The 25,452-nt window shown below is 34.8% G+C and overlaps 2 protein-coding genes and 1 pseudogene across 2 annotated transcripts in view; all 3 read right to left on the reverse strand.

Annotated features, from left to right (window-relative positions):
• LOC132182099 (PR5-like receptor kinase) overlaps nt 1-2,233 on the reverse strand; it is a 4,879-nt gene extending 2,646 nt beyond the window's left edge. The window contains exons 1-2 of the mRNA XM_059595301.1: nt 2,056-2,233; nt 817-855 (exon numbers count right to left, since the gene is read on the reverse strand). Of these exons, the coding sequence (XP_059451284.1) occupies nt 817-855; nt 2,056-2,233 (217 nt within the window). The remainder of the gene's footprint in view (nt 1-816; nt 856-2,055) is intronic.
• A 7,239-nt stretch (nt 2,234-9,472) lies between these two features.
• LOC132182100 (PR5-like receptor kinase) lies at nt 9,473-11,356 on the reverse strand (annotated as a pseudogene).
• Nucleotides 11,357-11,712: 356 nt separating this feature from the next.
• LOC132182490 (uncharacterized) lies at nt 11,713-22,230 on the reverse strand. The gene is made up of 5 exons (XM_059595752.1): nt 21,634-22,230; nt 16,667-16,703; nt 15,452-15,688; nt 15,323-15,370; nt 11,713-12,392 (listed from the first exon to the last, which is right to left on the reverse strand). The coding sequence occupies exons 1-5, from the start codon at nt 21,942-21,944 to the stop codon at nt 11,991-11,993; spliced, it is 1,035 nt and encodes a 344-aa protein (XP_059451735.1). The 5' UTR covers nt 21,945-22,230; the 3' UTR covers nt 11,713-11,990.
• Nucleotides 22,231-25,452: the final 3,222 nt, after the last annotated feature.

A 25,452-nucleotide genomic window follows, 5' to 3' on the forward strand; every position in this document is an offset into this window, starting at 1 on the left:
GGAATTCCGTTAAGTCAACTAACGGTCAACTGACGGAGAACTAACTTGGTCTATTATCAAAATCACAGGAACCTCCTGTGATAAAAATGAAACCCCAGGGGAGAAAAAATAAAGTTGTGAAACCCTATAGACTAATTTAGTATTTAACCCTAAGTTTAAATACAAGGTTCCACAATTAATCCAAAACGACAACAACTACAACAAGAAATATTGCAATTAAGCTGAGCAACAGGTGCAAATTAAAGTCAATTTTACGAGAAATTAATGCCAACCCTAACGTAACCTTATTCAATTTCAGAGCTGTATGCACTTAAAAAATAAGAAAAGAAATATTGGAAGTTATAAAGCTAGAATAAAAAATAAATAAAAAAATAAAGCAAGACCCAAACCAGTTGGGACTACTCCTGATTCAACGGGCGCCTGTATTACTGCTACTGCTGGTGAAATGAGCTGATCATCATTTCCAGTCGGGGATATTAGCGAAGAAACTGATCGAGACGACACAATGAACAAAAAATAAATCAATCACAAAAAGATAAAGAAATTGTATAAACTAGTTGAAAATAAAAATTAGGAAAACTGATTGAAAGACTGCAGGAAAGCTGGGAGAAAGAGGAATTTGGTAATTAAAAAAAAAAAAAAAAAAAACATACACTTTATATAAAAAGTACACGTAAATAATATACTCATGAAATAATAATTAATACGCTTCTAAGTTCTAACAAACATGAATACGAGGGAATGGCTTTTCATTGTTTGGACAAGAAAGAGAGAAATATTTAGAAGATATATAATATGGTTCTCATCGCATAATACCAACAAAAGTTTGATACTGCTCAGAAGGAGTAACAGTTCCTGCAAAAAGAATATAAAATTATTTAGAAGTCTTTATATTAAGAGAAGACGTTACTTATTCACAAATCTAATAGTAACGAAGGAATAAATAAATAAATAAATCTGATAATGACAAGAAATAGTTATTGAAAAGCTCATAGAATTTTTTTTTTTTTTTTTATAGATATTTTTTTTTGTTGTTTAATGCTTTTTTATTATAGTGTTTTTTTAACAAGGTTTTTATTATAGTTGATCGGTCAAACCAATTATTACTTCTCTTCTGCTTGAGTTCCATGCTTCTATTTTGTGCCCTTACAACTAAATAGAGGATTGAAATCTTTTCAAATTTTTTAAAATATGAATTTCGTTACATCTAACTGTCCAAATAAATGTAGAGTTTGTGTGTTACTTAGGCAAATGGGCTTGACATGAAAAAAAAAAAATTAAATTAATTACCACGGTAACACATAAATTCGCATTTATTTGAACCCTTAGATCTAATGAATTGCTCAAATTTAAAAATCTGATAATCTCATATTTTATAAAATCTAAGGGGATCCTAATCCGCTAAATAGATTTATTTTGTTTGGCATAACCTTTTATCTACTAAAAGCACTTTTAAAACTCTTTAAACACTGAATAGAATCATTTCCATTTCAAATGAAATAGATAATATATTCAGTTATTGTTTTTTTAGAGAGGTAAAATTGTTAATTTAATTTTTTGGACAATTTTACCCTTCTAAAATACACTAACGAGATATTATTAATTTCAAATGAAATAGAGGATATTTTCCCTTTTAACACAATATTTTCAAATAGGCTCTTAATTAGCTAGGAAAGTTACTGTTGTTTTTAATTTATTAGAGTAATTTTTTATCTGAAAAGAAGTTACTGTTTTTTTAATTTATTAGAGTAATTTTTTCTTATTGAAACAAAGTTATTGTTGTTTTTATCTTTTTGTTAGCCTTGAGGTGAACACCGTCAATTTTTTGGTAGTTTAGGAAGAATATTGTTGTAATTGAAAGTTTGGGAGAGAAAACATTATTAATTTGATGGTAGTTTGAGGGAAGTATATATATGTGAATTTATTTCCTAATATTTAATTAATAGCAACGCAATACGCCCACAATTTCGTAAGAAAGACAAACGCATTATATATTCAGCAACCACAAAAACATAACAAAGCAATAAAAAGAAAAGAAAGGCAGAAAATCAAGACCTGGTTGTGGTGCCTCAGCCAACTGTCGTGATGGCACCGCCAACTGCGGTGGTAGCACAGTGAACCGCAATATCCGATGTAGGGTTTGGATGTTGGCGCATCGAAAGGGTCTGTTGCAGTTTACATATTGCTCGCTGCCACCACAAAAGCATGTTTGTGACTGTATGGACATCAACATTAACGATGTGAACATGAACATGTAAGGGGACGATGACCCATGTTTTCAATTAACTTGGAATGAGACCAGGAAACCAAAGGAAAATGCCACTACATAACTATGCTATGCATATCACATAGAAAGAGAGAGAGAGAGAGAGAGAGAGAGAGAGAGGACTAGAACTCCAAAATTGTAAAAACGCATTGTGATGAGAGAGTGAATGAAAATCAATCATATATATGAAGACTGTGGAAACACGGTTTGAATAATAAAGAACGTAAGACTTTTTTGTGTGGAATAGAAAAAAAAGGTAGTCTAAGCGAAAGCACCTTGATCCTTCCTAACCTACACTAATTGTGATTTTGTTCATGTATGAATCGAAAATGCTGCTTGGAGAAAATCTTGTCTGAGGACCTAGTCAAGTCTTTCCCCATGCAAGACGAGTCAAGCACCTTAATTTGATGCAGAAATTAGTATTAATTAATTACATCGTCATTATTCTAACACTCGTGCATGATTAACTACATGGTCGTTAATTAGTTTTTAGAGAAAAATATAAAAAAGCCCCCCAAACTACTAGCTGTTTTCGATTTAACCCCCTGATGTTCCAAAAGTCATAAAGTAGCCCCCTAAACTACCAAACTGTCGCATTTTGGCCACTCCGTGAGTCAAAACCGTCAGTCTTAACAGAAACTACAAAACGACGTTGTTTGGTTATGGGTAAGTTACAAAAATGCCCTTCTATGTTTTTTTTTTTTTTTTTTTTTTTTTTAATTTATTTAATTTAAGGAGGAGTAAAACGGCGCCGTTTTGCTCCCAAAAGGGTTCACTTACCCTAAGCAAAACGGCGCCGTTTTGCTTAGGTTAATTAAACCCTTTTCCCCATTCTCAATCAATCCCACGCAGCACAGCTCCCCCCCTCCCCCTCACGCATAGCCATGACCGATTCTCTTCTCCACACACACAGCTCTGGTGATCCAGCCCATCGCGCCGGTGGTCCCCCTCACGCCGATCGTTCGTCGTCCCGTCTTCACGCCGTCGTCCTGCAAAACCCAAAAACTCATAAATCATTCCGTCCAACCCAAAAATCATTCCGTCAAAACCCACTGGCCGGGTTGTTGATCTGTAACATTCACGTTCTTTGATTTCATGGCTACTGCAGAGAAAAACCAAATTCAATTCCCATAGATGGGTTTGGGTGTTGTTTTCTGCCCTGGAGTTTTTTTTTTTTTTTTTTTTTTTTTTTTTTTTTTCGGTTCTCTTAGGATTGTCCAATAGTTAGAGGCTAAGATTTGAGGGTGTTTTTATGTGGGATTGTAATTTTGTGAAATGCGGTTGTTATCAAGTTGCACTATTCTTCCACAGATTCTGTTCACGGAGCTGAAATGAACTCCCGATGGTGTTTGTGTTTATTTGAAATTGAAACTTGGCCTTTCATGAATATTGAACCCAAAAACTGGATTTTAATGCGCCGAAAATGATTATAATGGCATCCATTTAAGCGATGTTTATCAGAGAAACTTTATACTCATTGAGCTTCAAACCCACAAAACTTGTTGAGATGCCGCAAGTTTTGCTTAATCTATATTTCTGCAAGCTCAGATATAGTATACCCTCTCGAAGATCCGAAACGAAAGCAAGCTTTGCAACCAGATTTTTCTGATGAGAAGTTGAACCTAAGCGATTGAGATGGAGATGAAACCATATTTCTCTCCAGAGGAGTTGAACCCAACATCTGAGACAAGATGAAGTCTGAGCCGAGAAGAAGGTTTGTTCAGGCGTGGAGGGAAAACGCTGAACAAGGGTTTAATTAACCTAAACAAAACGGCGCCGTTTTGCTTAGGGTAAGTGAACCCTTTTGGGAGCAAAACGGCGCCTCCTTAAAAAAATAAAAAAAAACAAAAAAAAAAAACATAGAAGGGCATTTTTGTAACTTACCCGTAACCAAACGACGTCGTTTTGTAGTTTCCGTCCAGACTGACGGTTTTGACTAACAGAGTGGCCAAAATGCGATAGTTTGGTAGTTTAGTGGGCTACTTTATGACTTTTGGAACATCAGGGGGCTAAATCGAAAACGGCTGATAGTTTAGGGGGCTTTTTTTATATTTTTTCCTAGTTTTTATTCATCCTTTTAATTAGTCATTCAATTAAGTTGACGAGTAGAATACGTACGTTCAGCGTTGAAGAGTTGGAATTCTGCACAACTGTATATATTTGGATTCCTATTATATTTATATTTTCTTCTTTCTTATCATTAATTATTCAATAAGGGGAGGGATTATATAAAGTGATGTATTGTAATTTTATTAAAGCTCTAGTTTTTTTTTTTTTTTTTACATGTCCACACAAGGGAAGGAGAAGAGGAAATTCGAACTAGTGACCTCCACTTCATAAGGCGTGGTTCACAACCGATTGAGCTACTCCTTGAAGACTAAAGCTCTAGTTATTGATATGAGATATATATATATATATATATATTTCTCTTTTTGAGGTGTGGTCCTTCTTTTCTTCCGTAGTAGACTCTATGAAACTCTATTGCATGTTAGGACCCGGCCATACCGTTCAACATGAAATTTTATCTGTATTTTCTTTTGTTTTTTTGTTTTTTTTGTGATGCATGCTTTCCCTATGTACCCCCAAATAGAAGAACAAAAGAGATGCCGCCATTTTGTGTTATCTTGTAAATATATGAATATATGGTAAAACAAGTGTACAGCATTTATGTTTTGATCAGAATATATAGGAGGAGAACAAGCGTTAAAGCCACAGTATGAGGTGGCAAGATTACAAGAGATACAAATCACACAATGAGAAATGCTATAATGGGATTTGGATCTACTGAAATTCTTAAGAGAATTCCAGTTTCTAAAATTTCAGATCTAAGCCATCCATTTTTCATTCAAGGGTCATTGTTCTGCCACGTGTCTCACTACTAATAAAATAATAAATGAAAAATGGACGGTCTAGATCTGAAATTTAAAAAATTGGAATCTCCTAGGAATTTCAGTAGATCTTGATCCGCTATAGTGCAATAAAAAATACTATTTTTGGCCCATAAAACTCCTTGGTGGCAAGAGGCCACAGACTTCCTCCGTAGTTGTTGTAACCCCACCCAATGATGAGGCATGTGGTCTCTTGCTACCTAAAATTTTTATGATCCAAAATTAATTTTTTTTATTACACTATAGCATATCTCTAACAAAAGACTATAAAGCTACACTAGCTAGCTGGCAAGTAGATTTAGTGAAACTAACGTGTTAAGAGTAAGCTGTACGTACATGCATAAATTAAGCCTGGAATTAAGGAGGAGAAACTCCAAGTGAACTCCTTGACGGGAGGAAAGAGTCAAGCGGTAATAGACTTTGAAGCTCGGTGTGGATCCTTGGATCCAGTGTGGCTTATGACTTTATTGGATTTTGCAGTGTAGTCGTTTATTGTAGGATTGAGATTCCCTAAATTTGATATTTTAAAATTCATTAAGTATTATAATCATTAAGAAATCAAAATGAGTAAAACTTTTTATATGTTTTACGTACATATAAAAACCAGTGTATCAAACCCACGATCCGAACCAAAGTTTGCTAAATGTGTTTGATTTTGAGAACAGGCGGATTTCAATGGCTTGGATTTGTGTTACCTGCTCTAAACATGTGTTATTTTATTGACCAAGATCCAAGAAATATTCCATAGATGTTTTCATGGGGTCAACCGAAAAATCAGGTTTCCAACATGAAAATTCGTGAACTCCAACCTGTTCTCCAATTTATTGTTTCTTTATTTTATTGATTAGCAAACTTTGGTACGTTCTGAGACTTGACAGGATCGTGGGTTTGATAGACTGGGATTACTAAGTGTAAAACATATAAAAAGTTTTACTCATTTTGATTTCTTAATGAATATAATACTTTGGTATTTCTGTTAATTCTACTTTGTATAAAGCTGCAAGTTGTCTGATTGTGGAAGAACGGTGGGCTTGGGTTCGTCGGAGATTGTGGGTTGGGTTCGATGGAGATTTGGCCATGAAAGAACAGTGGGTTGGGGTGGAAGCTTTGTCCCCGGAGTGCAGGGTTCGTGGCCGGAGACTATTTCGCCTAGAGATGACCTTTGTTGCCGGAGCCTAGGGTTTGGCATTGAAGGATGTATCAGATATTGGCATTGAAGGAACTTGAATGCTTGATGATTTTTGGTTGATTCTCTTTAGTGGGTTGTGTTTTAATTGAAGGTGTTCAATTTTAATTTTAATATTTAAACAAAAAAAAAAAAAAACCAGTCTTTTTACTTTGTTAAGTGGATTTTTTTTTTTTAATTAGGTGGTAGGGTGCATATCTAGTCATAGTTGATGACTTGGCACTTATGACAAGTGTTGAAAATTAATTAGTCCACATGTGTGGCTATTTGTTAAGTCTTCTAACAACAGATGGATGGAAGTACTATTTCAGTCTTTATGAAAACCACATGTACGTTTTCTGATAAAAACTAAATCCTAAGAGAGAAAAAATAAATAGTTTAAACCCTAAAGAGGAATAAGGTATTTAACCCTAAAATTTAATCAATATTTTAACATTCATTCACGTGTGAGTTTAAACTCCATTTAATAGGTGAGGAGACGCAATACGTAGAATATTTAATACGTGAACTCAATAAATTACTACTTATCTTAAAAAAATAAGGGTTAAATACTAAATTAGTCCCTAGGGTTTCACAACTTTATTTTTTTCCTCTAGGGTTTCATTTTTATCACAGGAGGTTCCTGTGGTTTTGATAATAGACCAAGTTAGTCCTTCGTCAGTTGACCGTTAGTTGACTTAATAGAATTTCACGTGGACCAATCAAATGTTGACATGTGGTACCTACTTAAATTTTTTTAAAAAAAAAAATTAACAAAAAAATGTATTTTCTAAAAAAAAAAAACACAAAAAAGATTGGGGGTGGCTCCTTGGCCATTTGGGGGTGGCTACATGGCCAAGGGGTGGCCGACCCCAATCTTTTTTCTTTTTATTTTTTATTTTTTATTTTTTTTAGAAAATACATTTTTTTTAATTAAAATAAATAAATAAATAGGTATCACGTGTCAACATTTGATTGGTCCACGTGAAATTCCGTTAAGTCAATTAACGGTCAACTGACGGAGGACTAACTTGGTCTATTATCAAAACCACAGGGACCTCCTGTAATAAAAATGAAACTCCCGAAGAAAAAAATAAAGTTGTAAAACCTAAAGAAGTCTAAAGTGTTTAACCTAAATAATAATAATAATAATAAATAAATTTAACTATTTAATTAATACTTATATTAGGCAACTTTTTTAAAATCCCACTTTAAATCCAGTTACACAAGGCCAACCATCTTTAATAATTCATCCACTGAACCAATTTTCTCTAATAAAGTTATCAATCAATCCATAGCTTCTGCAGCCATTAGTGCGTGTGAAATTTCAGTGTCGACAAATCCATCAACCACAGGCTATAATTTCACCGCAGGAAAGTCTGTCATTTTTTTGGGTGTGTGATTAAAGTCTGTCAAATTTTATGAGAGGACAAGTCAGATCCTCAACATCTCGAGACAACTCATTAGCAAAAAAAGAAAATGTCAACTTTAATGGTAAGCAAAGATCGAACCACTCAATTTCGTATAACAAACGCACCAGTTATTTGCCTTCAGAGAGCTCCCTTGCCTCTCTCTTGTCACATTCAGAAAATATTAAAAAATAAATAAAAATAAAATAGAGAGGTCACTTCCCTCACCTTTTTTCGTCTCTATTATAGATCGATCAGAGTGCGTGTGTCAATGGTACTCGAGGTGCATTCTAGTGACTTGTGGCTTGCCGACGGTAGAGAGGGAAACACGTGAGGGTATGCTGGGTTTTTATTATTGTAATTTCATTGTTTTCAAATAAGAATGTATTCTCTCTAAATTTGCTTTCAGTAACGATCTATGGGGTGAAGTTTTATTCATTTTTTTACGTTTTGTCTTCACAAATCCTTAAGAATAGCGGAACTGGTTTCCAGTCAGTCTTTTGTTTCTTATGGTTCATTTTCTAGGAGCAAACCATACACTGATAATGGAGAAGTTATTATCCATAAAGAATAATTGTCACTATGGTAGAGGCAACGAAGAAGATTGCGATTGATAAAGTGCTAGTAGCAGATGAAAAAAAAAAAAAAAAAAAGTGTCAGTGAATCAATGACCTGACAATGGATAGAGACGTGATTGTAGATCTGAAACTAATTGAGACAGTGACTTTTCGTAGATATTGTCCTACAGTAACTCGAGAGTCATAGATAATATTTGAGTTGTGAAGATTTCAAATTGTATCTTTGGCATTATACGAAGCATTTTGCCACATTTGATTGTTATATCAATGAAGAGATAATTCGTTAAAATATATATATTAAGAGTTTTAAATATTGGAGTACTGCTATGCGGTTGTCAAAAGGCAGCTAGCATAGGATATATATTAAATAATAATAAATAAATAAATAATTTGTCATTTTTTTTTGTTAATTAAATTTCTATGAGTTAATATTTAATTTTTAATGCTTTAAAACTTGTTTTTTAATTCAAAACTAAAATCTAAGTGTGGAAGGTTAACTCTTTAGAGATTGTATCACCCAAAAGGAATTCGATCATCCTAAATTTTGTGCTAATGCTTCAAATTTGGTGCTAATACCTCAAATTTAGTGCTAATACTTCAAATTTAAATTTTCCTTTAATATCTCTTTTCTTCAATTTAAAAAAAAAAAATGGTCACGTCAGACTTTGGCCGACGCGGGGATGATCCTAGGCTGCCAAAAATCTCAACGGTAAATATTGATGGTGTAACATTTTTCTTGGAAAGTGTGTCTCCGTTACTAAATTCGTGCATCTTTGTGTCTAATTCCATAAAAATCTATCTTTTTCTATGGAATTTATATATAATTATAGTTATATCATTGTTAAAAAAATAAATATAATAATCAAAGGGTGGCTTGGCCACTCCCAAACATGAGGTGGAGCCATCCCCAACTGTAGCCAACCCCTCGAACAGAGGGGGCGGAGCCGCTGTTGTTAGTCACTCTCCTTTGCCTTCTATAACTGAACACAAAATTGAAATCTCCTCTTCATATTCTGTGCGATTTGTCTCAATATAGAAGTGTATATATACAACATTATGTAAGCAAGCAAAACACAGCAATGAGATCATCTATTCTTCTTTCAATTTTAGGTACAATTGCACCCATTTTAATTGTTGGATTTTTATATGACTATGAAGTCATGGAATTAAGAATCTGGAAGCGACCTTGTAGGGGAATCTAAGAAAGGCTTTGGTGGAAATCATAAGGATCACAGGCTCCTTCTAACATATCTATCACCTTATCAATTGATGGTCTATCTAAAAGATTGGTCTGAATACACCAAACACTAACCATTATCATCTTTTTTGTTGTCTCTTCTTCTTCCTCCTCTTCTGTTATTTCCCCAAAAGTAACAGTATTTCTGTCATGTTCAAGCTTCTTATAAATCAAATGTGGAAAATATATCTCGCTAGAATGAGAGAGTCCACCATCAAATTTTTTTTTCTTCCTCCAACCATTTCAAGAACCAACATTTTGTAGCTGTAAATGTCAGACTTGTGAGAGACTCCACCAAAGTTCCGACAAAATATTTCTGGTGCAATGTAACCAATAGTTCCTCTCATGCCCACTATTGATACAACACAATCTTTTGTTTTGCATAGTTTAGCAAGGCCAAAATCAGAGATTTTTGAGCACAAATCTTCGTCCAAAAGTATATTATGGGGTTTTATGTTGAAATGTAGGATCCTTATGTTATAACCACCATGTATGTATTTTAGTACTCGAGCAATGCCAACCGCAATTTAGAACATAGTCTTGCTATCCAAGTGACAATTTGTAAATAGAGATCCTTTATCATACATGAACTTATCAAGAGATCAATTAAGCATGAATTCATAAATTAAAGCTCTTTTAGTCCTCTTATAGCAAAAACTTAGAAGAATGACTATATTAACATGCGATATTCTACTGATGCTAACCACTTGGTTGATAAATTGTTCTCACTTCCACCATACACCCATCAGGTAGCTTCCCTTTGTATACAACACCATATCCTCCTTGTCCTACTTTATCTTTGAATGAGCTGGTAAATTTCTTCACATCTGAATAAGTATATCGCTTTGTGGCTATACATTCGTACTTCTTTTAAGATTTCCTCCTCATCGATTGGATAATTCTTTTCATCACTTTTCCAGCAAACCATTGCATTAAAATCCAGGCCACTTTAAATTCAGTTGCACGAGGTCAACGATCTTTATTTCATCCATTGAACCAATTTTCTCTGATAAAGTTATCAATCAATCCATATGCTTCGATCTGCATGTTGCCTTCGTTTTGTTTTTTGTGTTTTCTTGTTTTTCTCTATTCGTTAAGATTTGAGTGGGCAGTAATAATTAAAACAATAACTGGATAATACAATTGTAATCATCCCATTTGAACTATGGGTTTAGTGTTCTATTTATAAAATAATTACAAATAAACCAAAATATATGGCTTGTTACACAAGAATAATAATAATAATTATTATTATTATTATTTTTTTTTTTTTTCCTAATCAAATGCGGGAAAATGTTACAAGGGAATACAATATTGTATTATTGATTTGCTTAGATGTTATCTAAAACTTGAATAACAAACATTTGAATTTGAATCTTCAGATATCTTATCTTCAAGAGATTTAAATTTGAATTCTGAATTGAGTTGTTGTGAAGCTTCGTTATTTATAATTGGTTTTCTCAACCTACCATTTTTGCTTAGAAAAAAAAAAAAAAAAAAAAAAAGTGCGCCAATTATTTGCTTCTAGTCTTGTACCTCTCCAAAAATTTGTTCTATGAGATTTTTTTTTTTTTTTTAGCTTCCTTTTCTCTTCCCTTTTCTTTTTCCTTTTCCTTTTTCTTTTCTCATTTTTCCTCTCTTCTCTTCATCTTGAGAGTCAAATTTGCAGTGCACCCAATCCCTCTGCCCTCAACACTCCACCTCACCTTCTTCCCTGTCCCTCTCATCATTTTTGGCTACCTAATCTATGGCTCCTATGTTCTCTTTTGCCTGAATTTTCATAGTTGGTACTCCTCTTTTGTCTATGACGCATCTCCCTTTCGGCCCCAGTTCTCTCTCTCCTATTGCGATCTCCAAGCTTGCTTGGTTGGTGCTGCAATAGGGGTTGCTACATGCAGCTCCTGCACCACCACACCACCATTTAATGAAGCTCTTTTCTTGCGCGATGAGTCAAGAATCAACTGGACCGGATCATTAATTTGATCAATTCTCAAAGTATCATTTGAATTGTGTTGGTTGTATTGGGGTCTTTCTTCTCTTTATTTTCTGATTTTCAAGAATAATAAAATAGTTAAAACACTAAAGACACAGATTCATGACACCAGTAGATTTCCAGTTCCCTCAACCTAATAAGATGCCACATACAATAAGAATATCAACTTAAGAGACTAAAAGAAAATATCTGAAGCTGCATTATTTTTTTTGTTCAAATGAGGCTGTTGATTTTACAAGAGTTGAAAAGAAATACCAAGGCAAGATACATCTCAATCTTTTGAGCATACATACAGATTTTTTTTTTTTAAAAAAAAAAAAAACACTAAGAATACACTCATCTTGATATATTCCATCTAGAATTGACATCATTACATAATCAGGAGTGAAAATAGATTACCTTCTCATGTAGATATTAGCAGATAACTTATTTAATTGCTGTGCGTGTAAATTAATCACCAGACTAGGCCCTTTCTTCTCCTAAACCTGTCAACACGGTCAGTGCTCATGCGAGACTTTTCAGGCTTGTTTGGCTTTCTAGACTTCTCGAGTCGGCTATCTAAACTGTTTCTGGAAACTTCTGGAAGGTCCGGACCCAATTCAAATTTATCCGAAGGTCCAGTTTCGGATGGTTTGCTCTGATTATCAGATTCTACCGTAGGTTTTTTAGAACCATGTGTGGCTGCTTTTGATTTGCCGATGGCATGTACAAATTTCTTTAGATGTTTGATGAATTCTGGGTAAAGCTCAAGGTTGCAATGCCCACCTCCACTTAACCACAAGGGTTCGAACTTTTCCTTGGAAAGTTCCCAAAGCTGCTTCCCATGGGAACAATGCACAACTTCATCAGAAGTCCCCTGAATATGGAACATAAGATGTTCATTGTTAATTTCAGTATGAAATTTCTGGGAAAAAAAAAAGTAGGATTTTGGTTTGTTTCTCGTGGAAAGGGAAAGAACCAGAATGCAATGTGATCGCTTGGGGAAACAAGACCACATTAAAACAGCTACCCTGACCCAACATTAAAGTGATAACAGATGCAAGCACAAATACAAATCAAAACCCTTCATGCTTCATATATAATAGAATACACCCCATATAATAAAGGGAAATCAGGTCATAACCCACTCTCTTTTTTGTTATTTTGACTTTAAGATCCAGTTTTTAATTTGATATACATCCCAGACCAGGGTTTAGGCCTATTCTAAACTCAAGACCTCTGTTAGCTTTTCCATCAAACAGGTAATGCAAATGAATGTGAAAATATAACTATACACCTCTTATAAAAAAATTTAACAAATAGCTAAAAAACCTGTCTAACAAATCCCTCACAAGGGTGGCTGTGCACCACCCCTAACTCAGTGGGTGATTTGCTGCCACCACTTCAAAGGGGTGGTTGTGCTGATTTGGCTTACTCACACGCATGGCCACCTCCTTACTAAGGAGTGGCTCACGGCCACGCCCTAACTTAGGTGGTGGCCATCAGCCCACCCTCCATTAGACGCAATTCTTTATATATATATATGATTCAATCTTATTAGAAAGGGCAAGCAAGAAGTATACCAGAGAGACCTGATTAGGAAGAACACAAATCCCAAAATTCTAAAAAACTAGAAATGCGAGAATTGTTGTAAGCAGTCATCCAAAATTAAAGAGATTTGAACATAATAAGTTCTAATTCTATCACCATTCACTCATAATCTTCTAAGTTCAAGCATTGTGTTCTCCCCAAATACACCACATTAAGCACAAAAGAACCATCCTCCAAACTTCTATATTACAGTGGCTTCCAAACTGACTTCTCCGACTAGCTAATAGCTTTGCCACCCAAATGCTTTTCCAAGGAAAGGGAGAACAAGGGGGACTAAACACATGACAAAAAGATCACACCTCAAATGTCCACCTTTTGGGGAAGCCAAAAAAATTTTATCCACGCCACCTTGTCTTAACCTAAGAGGGTACAAAATATTAAAGAACAAAATAACTGACTTTACCTCCCAATCATGTACTTATTTGATAAAAGTGAAATTCCAATGTAAAGTCTTGTTAAAAAAATCGCACATGATCTGCCACAAAAGCTTCCTTACAGTGAGAATACTAAACTCCAAGAAAGCTGCCTTCAAGGTCTAGTCCCCCACTCCATACATCATTCCAAAACCTAACAAATCTAACAAATCTAGAGAAATCCCTGACCCCCCTCCTGTTTTTCCACACCCAAAACCCCGAACGACCCAAGAACCACATTGGAACACCACACTTCCCCATTGCTATCATATTTAACTTCCACCATTGATCTTCATAAAGCCTCCCTCTTTGCAGTAAAACACCGTAGCCACTTCCCCAAGAGAAGTCGATTGAACTTTTGTTTCTAACCCACAAAACGAATGAGAAAACAGAAGTACAAATCTTAGATCAATTGACTAGATGGAATTTAAACTCATCACCGACTCTGTCCCACAAGAAATCTCACTAAAGTTTTTCAATTTAGTTAGTAACACCGACAGGGATGGGACAAGGGGGCAAATAATAAGTAATTGAAAAGAGTACTTTTAATCAAAGTGATTCTACCACCAACTAAAAATCCAGCTAATTCATCCCAAAGCACTCCTCTGCCATTGTCGATATTAGGACCATAAACACCCGCAGAGGACTACAAAAAGTTGTCATCAACATTTCTAAGGGAGCAAGCAACATAAAATGCCCCCACGCACTCAATTTTTCTACCAACTTCCTAACCCACATTAACAAGATCCTTCCAAAAGCTCCTCTCGACCCCAAATAACACAAATAATACACATGTTGATAGCCCCATAAACTGCGCACAACCACCCTAGACACAAGCTCCAATTTAGTTTCTTGTAAATTAACAATGCCAACCTTCCATTCTCTAAGAAGATTCCAGACCTTCAACAATTTATCCCTCTCGTTGAACCCTCTTATATTCCAAGAAAATATCATAAAGAACAAGTTGGACCCCTCTCCTTTCCTTTGCATCTACTAGAATGACCTCCCTTAAGGCCATAATTGATAGAACAACCTAACCTCTCTAATTCACGGTGCCCTCTATTCACTGACATAGAAAGAGAACTAGGGAAACTAGCCAGACCATTCTAGTTTCAACTCACTTCAATGGCAGTGAAGAAAGCCATTGACTCATCCTCAAACCCCTCATAGGACAACCTCACAAAGTGACGAAAACTCTTACCCATTCTGAAGAAAATGATGCAGGCAAAACTGGCTCTTCAATTGCTTTTTTTGTATTTTTAAATTTTTTTTATTAGAGAGATATAATTGTATCTTCACATCTATTTTTGTTACCCATTTTGACAGAAAGGCTGACGAAGGTCTCAAATTTAGAATGAGGCTAAACTCGGGTCTCGAATCTGAAATTGAAAGTTGGGATCTTAAGGTGAAAATGACTAAATGCACAGGGAGATCCTAACCTGATTTCCCTATAATAAAAGCATAATCAAGGATTCATTTATTAGCGCAACACATCTACAAAAAGTTTTGGCAGAACCAGTTAAATTTATAAATTGCTATCATTGTGGGAAAAAAGATTGAGACCTTATAAGGTTCATTTGTGATTCAGGAGGAAAGTTTTCCATCCTATGTCAAATTTCTCCTAATTGATGGTGACAGTTCTTTGTACTCTATCCCTTGAAACATAATGCAGAAGAAAATTTTGCCATTCTATCTCTAAATTCCATACAGAGAATTTGATGAAGGTAGTTATGATAAACAGTCCGAAGAGATTGAAAATGGAAACAAAGTAAATATTACTTACATGTATCACAAGAACAGGACAGTCCACCATACCAATTTTGTCAATATTCTGAAAGGACAAAAAAATATATCAGTGTCTATCAATCAAATGAAACAGGCATGTGCAGTAGAATCAACAGTATGAAACTACCTTATAAATATCAAACCAGTATGTCCGTTTGACTGGGTATAACACTCTCAGCCCAGACAAAATCGGGCTATGCAAAACCACTCCTCTCAAGCTTGGTATTCTTGAAGCAAGATCAAGGGTGGGGCCACTACCAACAGACTGACCATATAATATTAATTGTTCATCTTTGACACCATACTGCTCCTTGAGGCATTTATATGCTGCATCAATGTCGGCATATGTATTACATTCAGATGGCTGTTTCAATACAAACAAAAAAAAAAAAAAAAGGGACTGTTATTTTATGAAGATTTTAGGTAAGGAAAGTAATCTGAAAAATGATTGGACGTCATTCAAGCACAGTAATCTGCCAACAAATAAATGTTGATAATCATATATGCTAAAGATAATTCAGTTCTGGCTCCCAACTTGAGATCCCATGGAATAATGAATGTCTTTATACATATCAAACTAGAGTTGACCTTTTGCCTCAACAACAAAAAGTTCAAGATATTGCTTAGGTGCTGACCCTAGTTTAGTGCTGAACAGAAAATATTTATCAGAAACTGAAGTACCAATCGCAATAACAAAAAAGCTAGTATGATCATTTGATTCAACAGGCTAAAAACGATCTCAAGTTATTATGTTCATGACGTTGGCATGCCATTGTGTGTTTTTTATTCTGAAATAACAATAGTCAATGGATATAAGGAAGAATGTGATGCAGGATATAAGGGTAATTTTGTAATTTAAAAAATTCTACAGGTATATAAGGGACATTTCACACCTTTACTGTCTTATTTAACCCTAGACTTAACGGTATGGGTGACATTGCAAACTTTTAAACTTGGATACAAAAAATTGAGAGTTTTTAAAGTTTAAGGGAGTGATTGGCAAAGCGATAAAATTTCAAAGGAGTAAGTGAAGTTTCCAAAAAACAAAATCAGGATATCTAAGTACTCTAAAGAATTGACACCTAGTTTTTTTTTGTAAGTAATTTTTTGTCCCCAATGAAAAGAGAAGGGAAAATTCGAACTAGTGACCACCGCTTTATAAGGCATGGTCCTCAGTCAATTGAGCTACCCTTTAGGGACAAGAATTGACAACTAGATTTTTCTCCCATTCCTATAAATTGGCATCTAGATGAATATATAGAATTGCTAGAGTTGATACAAGCAAGTAATAAACTTTTCTCCCATTTCTATAAATTAGGATTAGAGAAGCTAGGCGTCCTACCTTTCCAGTTGATTGTCCATAGCCAGAGTAATCATACCTGCAGAGGCCATAGAAGCAAGGGTCATTAAATTAACCCAAATGATTATTTATATATCAGAGTTTGAGAAAGAAATAGTTGTGTCAAAAAATAGTTTACTTCTGTTTCTATCTTCAACATTTTTAATTAATAAAAGAGATCTTTTACCTTTATCTTCATACTTATGTAGCTCTAATAACCTGAATAGAAATTTTGATCAAAGCATTTGAAGGAATTCCAGAAACATCTATTGCAACTGTTAAATCATACAGACACTCATAATACCAGATAGAACAGTGATGCAGGCAGCAGGAAGCTTACAAAAGAGCAAAATTACGAAATTCGTCAAAAATATGGTCTTATCTTTGATGTGGGGCTTAGTGGGTGTCCTCCTTAGCCTACATTAGCTACTATCAAGCCTTATCATTATGTTTCTTTGCATATTAGGAAGTTTCTGTTTTAGTTTAATTCCAGTTTTAATTAATTTAAAGAGTTGGGTATTTTCATAATATCTAAAATTTCTAGCTATTGGCTCTAACACGGATTATGGATTTTCCTATGTCCCTAGGTTTTATTTTGTGGGTTTTAATAACTTGGGCTTGGCAGTCAAAGGTCACGTTGTCCAAGTCTGATTAGTGTTAAGTTTAGTTTTTTATACTTTTAGAATAACGCTTTCAATTAAATAGATAACATTTTTATGAAAATTTGCAGCACTTGCATTCTTAAAGTCTATGTGATGTGGCCAATTACATATAAAAAAATAAATAAATAAAACACAAAAAAGTCTATGCGATGCTACCATTCTCCAAGGTATGGCGCCTGGGAAAACTACATGTGATTTCTAGATCTATCTTCATTTTCTTTAAATTTTCCAGCAATTTCAATCTGATTCCATCAAACTGATACCTGAATTGTATTCAAATATTTCCCTAAGAATCCAAATCTTAAAACCTGCAAACCATCCATCCATCAGATAACAACCAAACAACCCAAAATACCATATTCTTGGCTTACTGATCAGAAACCAGATCAGCAACACAGAAAATTGAGTTTTTTCCTTTGTTTTTGCCTTGAAACCAAATCAATTTCCGTACCCTAATTGAAACTTTCAGGCACCTGCTGTCCTACAGTAGCTTGGTTTCGTAAAACTTTTGTCCTGTGTCCCAAATTTTGATAGAATGTGAAGAGTTGAATCATCATGATAGGGTTCTAGACTTTGATAATTTGGAAGAGATGAAGTTGATACTTCTCTTCTCTATGCCCTTAGGAGTATACTTGCCACACCTAAACAAGGGGAATGAGATTGTAGGCATAACTCTATATTTCAAGCAAAAAAGCTTATTATTAAGGATGACACTTGTTTTGAACTTCATGCCAGCATAAAGATTGAACACCTCAAAATTTCAACCAAATCACATCTGCAACTATTCAAGGCGGCTTGAATAGATGGTAGTTCTATACCAGTCACTAGTGTGATGTGATTCCTATGACCTCCACAGACATCTTAATTGGCCAGCGCTATACAAACGTGATGTGCAACTTTGTGGGAGAGAAAATAAATATAATTTCTCATTCAACAACGAAGAAATTGTTTTGAAGCCCGTAAGTGCAGAGAAGACAGAAGAAATATCAACCGCCACCAAAGTCTCCACAGAAAAGGAGGAAAAGGCCAAAGTCCATTGCTGAAAAGCTAAATCCGCAAGAACAAGAGCAAAAACATAAACAGAGGGCTGAAGTACCAAAACAGCAAGATGAAAGTCCATGAGAGCCTGTTTATGATGAAAACAGAAACCTAGACTTGCTTGGCAAAGAGAAAGGAGCAAAGAATTAGAGGTTAAACATGTTTTTCTCACCCATGAATTTGATAAAGCAGCAACTGATCAACCTCCTCTAGTACATAAAGAGGTCTAGATGCCTAATGCAATAGTGCTTCCTATGAATCGACCAAAGGCTATATTGCCTGTTGAAAATTTCTATTATTGATCTTGTCATTCCTGAAAATTTAATGCTATGTTTGACAAGGAAGACACATAGTTAACATGATTTGCTCTTAAAAAAAGGGAAATAAGTTCAGACTTTTGATCTATTGTCAAGGATGCAGTTCAAGAATCCAAGAATTACTTCACTTCAAAACTTGAGGATGAGTTTTATCTAACCATGGAAGAATGACACAGGCAGCAAGAAGCTCTTGAAAGAGCAAAATGAAAGATTAAAATTCTTCAAAATATGGTCTGGTCTCAATGTGGAGCCTAGTGGGCACCCTCCGTATGCTACACTTGATACTATTGAGTCTTATTTTTAAGTTTCTTTGCATTAAAACTATTGAGTAGGGGTGTTTTCACAATTTCAAAATTTCTAGATATAGGCTAGGCTTGTCACCCATAGGTTACGGGTTTTCATATGCTATTAGGTTTTATTTCTGGATTTTAATAACATAATTCAATAGTCAAACCCCATGGAGTCCAAAGCCTACTGGGATTATGTTTAGTTTTCAATAAATATTAGCATAAAGTTTTCAATTGATAGATAATAATTTAATAAAAATGCTGCATCAATTATGCTCTTGAAGTCTGCGTGGTGCACTCCTTTGTGGCGTGATGCTGAGAAAACTCATTGTTGATGCTTAGAAAAACTAGATGTGATGCCTAGGTTATCTTCTTCTTCTTCTTCTTCTTCTTCTCCTCCTTGATTTTCAGCCATCTTACCTTCCTTCAAACTAAGATCCCTAAAATAAAAACCCCAAATCACCCATCCATCAACAAGCCTCCAAATTTCCTCAAAAGTCCACATTATGAATCCCCCAAGTAATTGTTCCTAGCCCAAGAACAGACACCCAAAACCCAAGTTTCTTCTTTCTTTTCTTTTTTTAAGATCTCCAAGTGCTACCCTCTTTTCTCACCAAAAACCCTAACCTAAACAATCAAAATTCCTTTCAAATACCTGTTGTCCTACATTAGCTTGGTATCAAAAGCTTTTGGCCTATGTCAAGAAACTTGATATGAGCACAAGTGTACTAAGACAGAAGAAAGGACAACCAAATGAACATATTTTTCACAAAATGAAACTATTGTGAAACATATGTACATAACCCCAGCCAAAAGAGAGGACTAATAAAACCAGTAACAGCCCATCAAACTATCACCAATAGCACTTTAATGAACAAAAATAATTTCAATTATTATCAATATCAATCCTTTGAAAATGATGTCACATCAGGGACTAGCAGTATGTCCTTGAAAGTCACCGATCATTGACAAGAATCTGACTTTTCTCTCTATTTTCTTTTTTGCTTTTCTTTTTTTTCAGTTGTGGCTAGGAAACCAGTGACACCAAGAAAACAGACATGCACAGTGACCTTATCCCCTTTAATCATTATACTACTTTCATCCATAATGAAGTTAATAACTGTGTATAACGTATGTCTAAAATAATAATAATACAAGGCAGTGTGCGTTGTGCTCGTGTGCACATACACACATACGCATACACACACAAGAAATGATGTAAAGTTCATTTACAGTTATCATCTTTTTAGCAGCCACAAAATGTCTTCTATAAGGCCCAAAATTTCCTCGCTAAACTGAAATGAAACATATTTAATAATGAAATTCTTTGAATTGCCGTGTTTGCTAATTGTCTAAACTAGGCAGCTAGGAAAGCAACTACATTGGACTACATGGAAACAGAAGCAACATACTACGCGGGAATGGAAAATGTCCCACAAAGAAACAGGACAGGCCAAAAAAAATGCAGGATGGTCCAAAATCTGCAACTGTTGATAACTAATAAAGAACAGTAGTGGAACATGGTTTTTGTGAACGTTAGTAACATTCACAAAGTCCAAAACCTTACGCTTGTCCAAGATAGATATGTCAATTCTAACCAGTACCAGACAAGTTCAACTTTGAGAAAAGCGCACATGCACACTACCCAAGACGCTGGAATTTCAGGACAATCAAAATGTGGAAAAAAAAAAAAATGGGAGATAAGATTTTCTCCAGGGAAGTTTAAAAAAAATCAATAGGATGTATTTAGTTATAATTGAGTTCTTCTCTTGATGCAGTTTTTATAGAAAACCAAAACAGAAACAACAGAACTTAATTCTACCTACAATCGAGAAAATGAGAAACATAAGGAACATCGCCTATTTTTTCAAGTCTTATTTTCAAAATATGCAATCCATAAGTGCATACATTTATCTTTCTTTGTCCAACTGTTAGTAATGATCCTTAAAGCATTTACTAAAGCATCTCTTCAGGTTGGGCATCTCTATTCTCAATGTTAACAGCTATTGTTGTTTACTTAATTTTTGGCAAACCAAAAACTAGTCAGAAGAGACATCAAGTGATATGGGAAGAGCATTCAATGGTCTCGACAATTGGCAGTATGCCTAGACAGCCTCAACTCTGATTCTTAAATACCTACCCTGCCAAGCTAGAGTCCACCATACCCTATCCTTGAACTAAAGCTGCCACAAAAATCACTTTACTGTTCTAAATCGGTACCCTTCAAATTTTGCATTTGTTTGTGACATTCATTTATCTACAAATTTCAAGAACCTTCCTTAAAAAAATTCTATCAAAGAAGAACCATCAGAGAAAGTTTACACATAAAAGACCATACGCTGCTATCAAAATAATCGAGGCAAAGATTAATCGTTTTCAACGTATAAATTAGTAGTCTCTTCAACGTCCCAACAAACATCATATCCACAACCACTAGCACTCCAAAAACTTAAAAAAAGAGACAAAGCCCATTTGAGCTTCGATGACAAATTCACCAAACTAAGCAACACACATCAAATTTTAGACTCTCAATCAACACAACATCTGTAAACTAGAGATCAACCAAAATACATCGCTTAAAAAACCCAGAAACCCACATACAGAAACTAAAGCTCAAAAACCCAAATCTCAGTTCAGAAACAAAAAGCGGACAAAACAAAAATTACCCCATGAGATTGACACGAAGCCGAATGCTGAGCTCGACGAAGAGCTCGAACATCTGACCCAAATCAGCGGCATTTCCGTGGGAGTAGAGCAGAGTGGCGGAGGCCTTGTGATGCTTGACGTGGACGGCCACGATGTCGTTGCCTCTGCGGTTGCGGAGCTTGAGCACGTCCACGTTGACGTTCTCCCTCCTCGGAACCTCGGGGATATAGAGCCGTCCGGCGCGCGTGTCGTCCACCATCAAGGTGTACGACGGAGGGGTCGGCGGGAAGAAGGCGAACTTGGCCGCGATCGACGACGTGACTCCCCCCATTCTGATATCATGGACGGCCACAGACTCATAAAGCCCCCAAACCCCTCAGATCACACGCGATAGAAGAGACAGCGCGAGAGAGATGAAGCGGAAAAGATAGGAAAGGAAAGGAAGAGAAAGCGGGAGAGAGGAGAAAAGGCGGGAGGCTAATGGGAGCGGTGGCGCGTGAATTTTTATGGGAAGCTGCGTGTCAAACTTTGCCGAGGAATCCCATATTGTAAAGTGTAAAACGTTAAAGTGCGTTTGGATATGCGCGATATGGATAGAGGGAGGGAGTCGAGGGACTGTTTGGTGGGTATTGTCGCCTGTCGCCTGTCGCCTGACGCCGACTTTATATGATTGTTGTTTATTGGGCAAAGTGCGTACCAAAAACAGAAAATAAGATTCTAAAATGTGTTTTTTTAAAAACGTTTTTCTTATTTTTCAATTTTTAGTATGATCAAAAATCTTTGTTAAATTGGAAATATTTTCAGTTCATCATAATTTTTTGTAAAATGACTTTTTTTTAAAAAAAATTATAAACCATTTTTTAAATTTAAGCTTTTCCTTCTTAAATCGTTAAATTTGTTTAGAGCCTTTTTTTTTTATATATATTTTTGTACTATAATGAAAAATCCTGTTATTTTTATAACCGAACAAAAAAAAACATTTTAACATCGCCGCTCAATAACTATTATAAATAAAACATCATAGTACGTGTTTTTTTTTCTTTTAAGACGTAAATGGTGTTTTTGTATAAGTAATTTTAAGTGGCTTACTTATGTCTCACTAAGAATAATGTAGCTATTAAAATCATCTTTGATCAAAATTTAATAATGATCAATCATAAGCTCAATAGTGATTTTAATAGTCACATCATTCTTAGTATGACACAAGTAGGCCACTTAAAATTACTCGTTTTTGCATATCATTGGTCATGCGGATCATACATATGGAGGGGTTGGGCGATAAATACATAGGTCATGGAGAAAAAAAAAATTAAATTAAATTAAATTAAAAATAATAATATTTAAATAAAATAAAAAATCTATTGAAATACATATAAAAATAATAATAGCTAAATTAAAAGTTGAGTAATGCTAAAAGTTATTCTTATGTCATTCTAATAATAATGTACAATTTAAAATTATCATGAAAATGGTGATTAATTATTATTAAATTTATAATTTTAAAAGTCATTTTATTCTTAAAATGACGTGAGAGTGGGTTATAAAATTAGTATTAAAAATAATACGTTTTAATAACTATTTAGTGTTGAAAATGCTATAAAAGAGAGATCTACCTGATCCGGACATAGGCATATAGAGTGGAAATGTGGGGGCAAAAGCACGTTGTTGATTGGAAGGTGGTGTTGGGTTTCTTCGATTGCAATCCCAGGTGCTACAGTAACGCGGTTGGTCGACGCGCCTACTTGACTGGAGGACTGCTCGTTAGAGGATCCCACGTAAGATTCCATCTGAGTAGAGCGTAGGCCCCATCCAAAAGTAGATATACTATATATATCCTTTCCAATTTCCATCATTGAGAGAACTATTTACTGTGCCCTTTAGAGTTTGTTAAAAAGAAAAATGTCAATATGATTGAAAACGAAACAACCTTATAATTATATCATTATATATCTTCACTTTTTTTTTTATTAATATTTCTTCTGAAATAATTATAAATATAAATATTTCATTATATTCCCTCATTTAATCAACTGATTTATTCCTTTTTCATTTTCCCTATTATTCTATATACACTTTCCAATTATATAAACAATTTAAAAAAAATTACAGTTTACCTCTCCAAAGTTGACATTTTTTTTTTCAATTCGAACATCAAAGTTTTAATTTTTGCAATTCACCTCCACAAAGTTTCAATTTTTTTCAATTCGACTAATATTATCTCAAAATTCTCATATTGCCCATAATTTTTTTTTTTTTTTTATGAAAGAAAAAACGCAAATTTGGGGGTGCAAAAATGGCCAAATGGGCAAAGGGTGGCTACGACCGCCCCGAATTTTTTTTAAAAAAAATTTTGATGAAAAAATAAAAAAATAAAAATTAGGGGCAATATGGAAAGTTTTGGATATAATTGGTCAAATTTCAAACTTTGGAACTTTGGGAGGGTAGATTGCAAAAATTGAAACTTTAGTGTTCGAATTGAAAAACACTATCAATTTTAAGGGGGTAAACTGTAATTTTTCCAACAATTTAATATAACTTCAACGTCGTTAATTAATTGGTCATACTTACCCCAATTCTTTTCATCCTTCAGTAATGCTCGCATCACTTGGAGAACACTTTCTAATTCCACCTTTCGAAACTCCAACTCCGTCATTAATTAATTTGAGAATAATTAACTAGACTATAATAGCTTCCAAGAGTCATGAATCCCAAATTTTATATATTAGTCTTCAAGTTCCTTAATAATTCGTCATACCTTGGGGAAGCTTATGAGGAATCTAGCTTAAAGAATCAATAGTTTTGTATCTCAGTGGCTCTTCCCTCCAAAGAATGATGATTAAATCCCAAAAGTATAATAAAAAGTTTCTCAATACCTAATCCAAATGTAGTTTAAATATTGAATACTCCTCCACTTCCTAAAATATAAGAATTGATTCTATAATTCAAAGCACTTTGGCAATCGGGTTGGTCCACCAAAGGTGTAGAAAGTGGGCTTATTATAATATATTTGTCAATTTATTGTCTCTATATGTGTCTTCTAATTTCGATGGGCAAAGTTAAAAGCATGTTTTGACTAATGCTCTTTAATTTGTAAAAAGAAGCTTTCTCACTTTTGCTTCTCATCACAGAATTGCTAGCTCTTTCTTCCTCCTTTTGCACTACTTTTCTCTTCCAGAACCAACTCCCACCAGATTAATAAGACAAGTTACACACGACAAATTATGCTTCTTTTGAAGTATAGTACTATATATACATGAATTAATCATGTAAATTATGCTCCTTTTACACCGTGACAACACTTACAAAGGGGAGACCACCACGTACAGCCTCATCTCATAAACAGATTGTGAGATCGAAGTGGTTGCCTCCTACCAAAAGGGGGCCCCACCTCTCTATAAGGAGAGGCTGTCCTTTTTGTGGAGAGGGGCAACCACTCTTCTATGAGGGGTGTCCCCTCCCTCACAAGGGAGGGGCTGCCACCCATCTGGTGAGGGGCCCCAACTAGTTAGGGCTCCTTTATCATGGTTGGAAAGTCATTTTTTATTCTCTAATTAAGTTTTGATTTAGGCTATATTTGTAAATTTAAAATAATTGTATCACACGACGTGTCAAATGAGATTCACATGATATTAATTAATTGGCTTGACATAATTTACTATTAATTAATTAAATAATAGCTAGGTTAATGAAGGACCTATTTAATATCATATTACTTGTCGAAATTGGAAAATCAGTAATCAAGCTACACTGAATTTATTTTTTCTCAAAATTTTATTTATATACGTTAGTTGCCAATTTTTTTTTTTTACATGTCCGCACAAGGAGGAAGGGTGATAGGA

The sequence above is a fragment of the Corylus avellana genome, chromosome ca5 (genome assembly GCF_901000735.1).
Source record: "Corylus avellana chromosome ca5, CavTom2PMs-1.0".
NCBI lineage: Eukaryota > Viridiplantae > Streptophyta > Magnoliopsida > Fagales > Betulaceae > Corylus > Corylus avellana.

What these genes read in the sequence shown, in the direction of transcription:
- LOC132182490 (XM_059595752.1), bottom strand. Translation starts at nt 21,944, where the DNA reads ATGGGGGGAGTCACGTCGTCGATCGCGGCCAAGTTCGCCTTCTTCCCG. An exon ending in ATGGACAATCAACTGGAAAG is followed by an intron (nt 15,689 to 16,666) that starts GTAGGACGCCTA and finishes GTATTGAAACAG; the next exon opens with CCATCTGAATGTAATACATA. An exon ending in GTCCTGTTCTTGTGATACAT is followed by an intron (nt 12,393 to 15,322) that starts GTAAGTAATATT and finishes TTCCATATTCAG; the next exon opens with GGGACTTCTGATGAAGTTGT.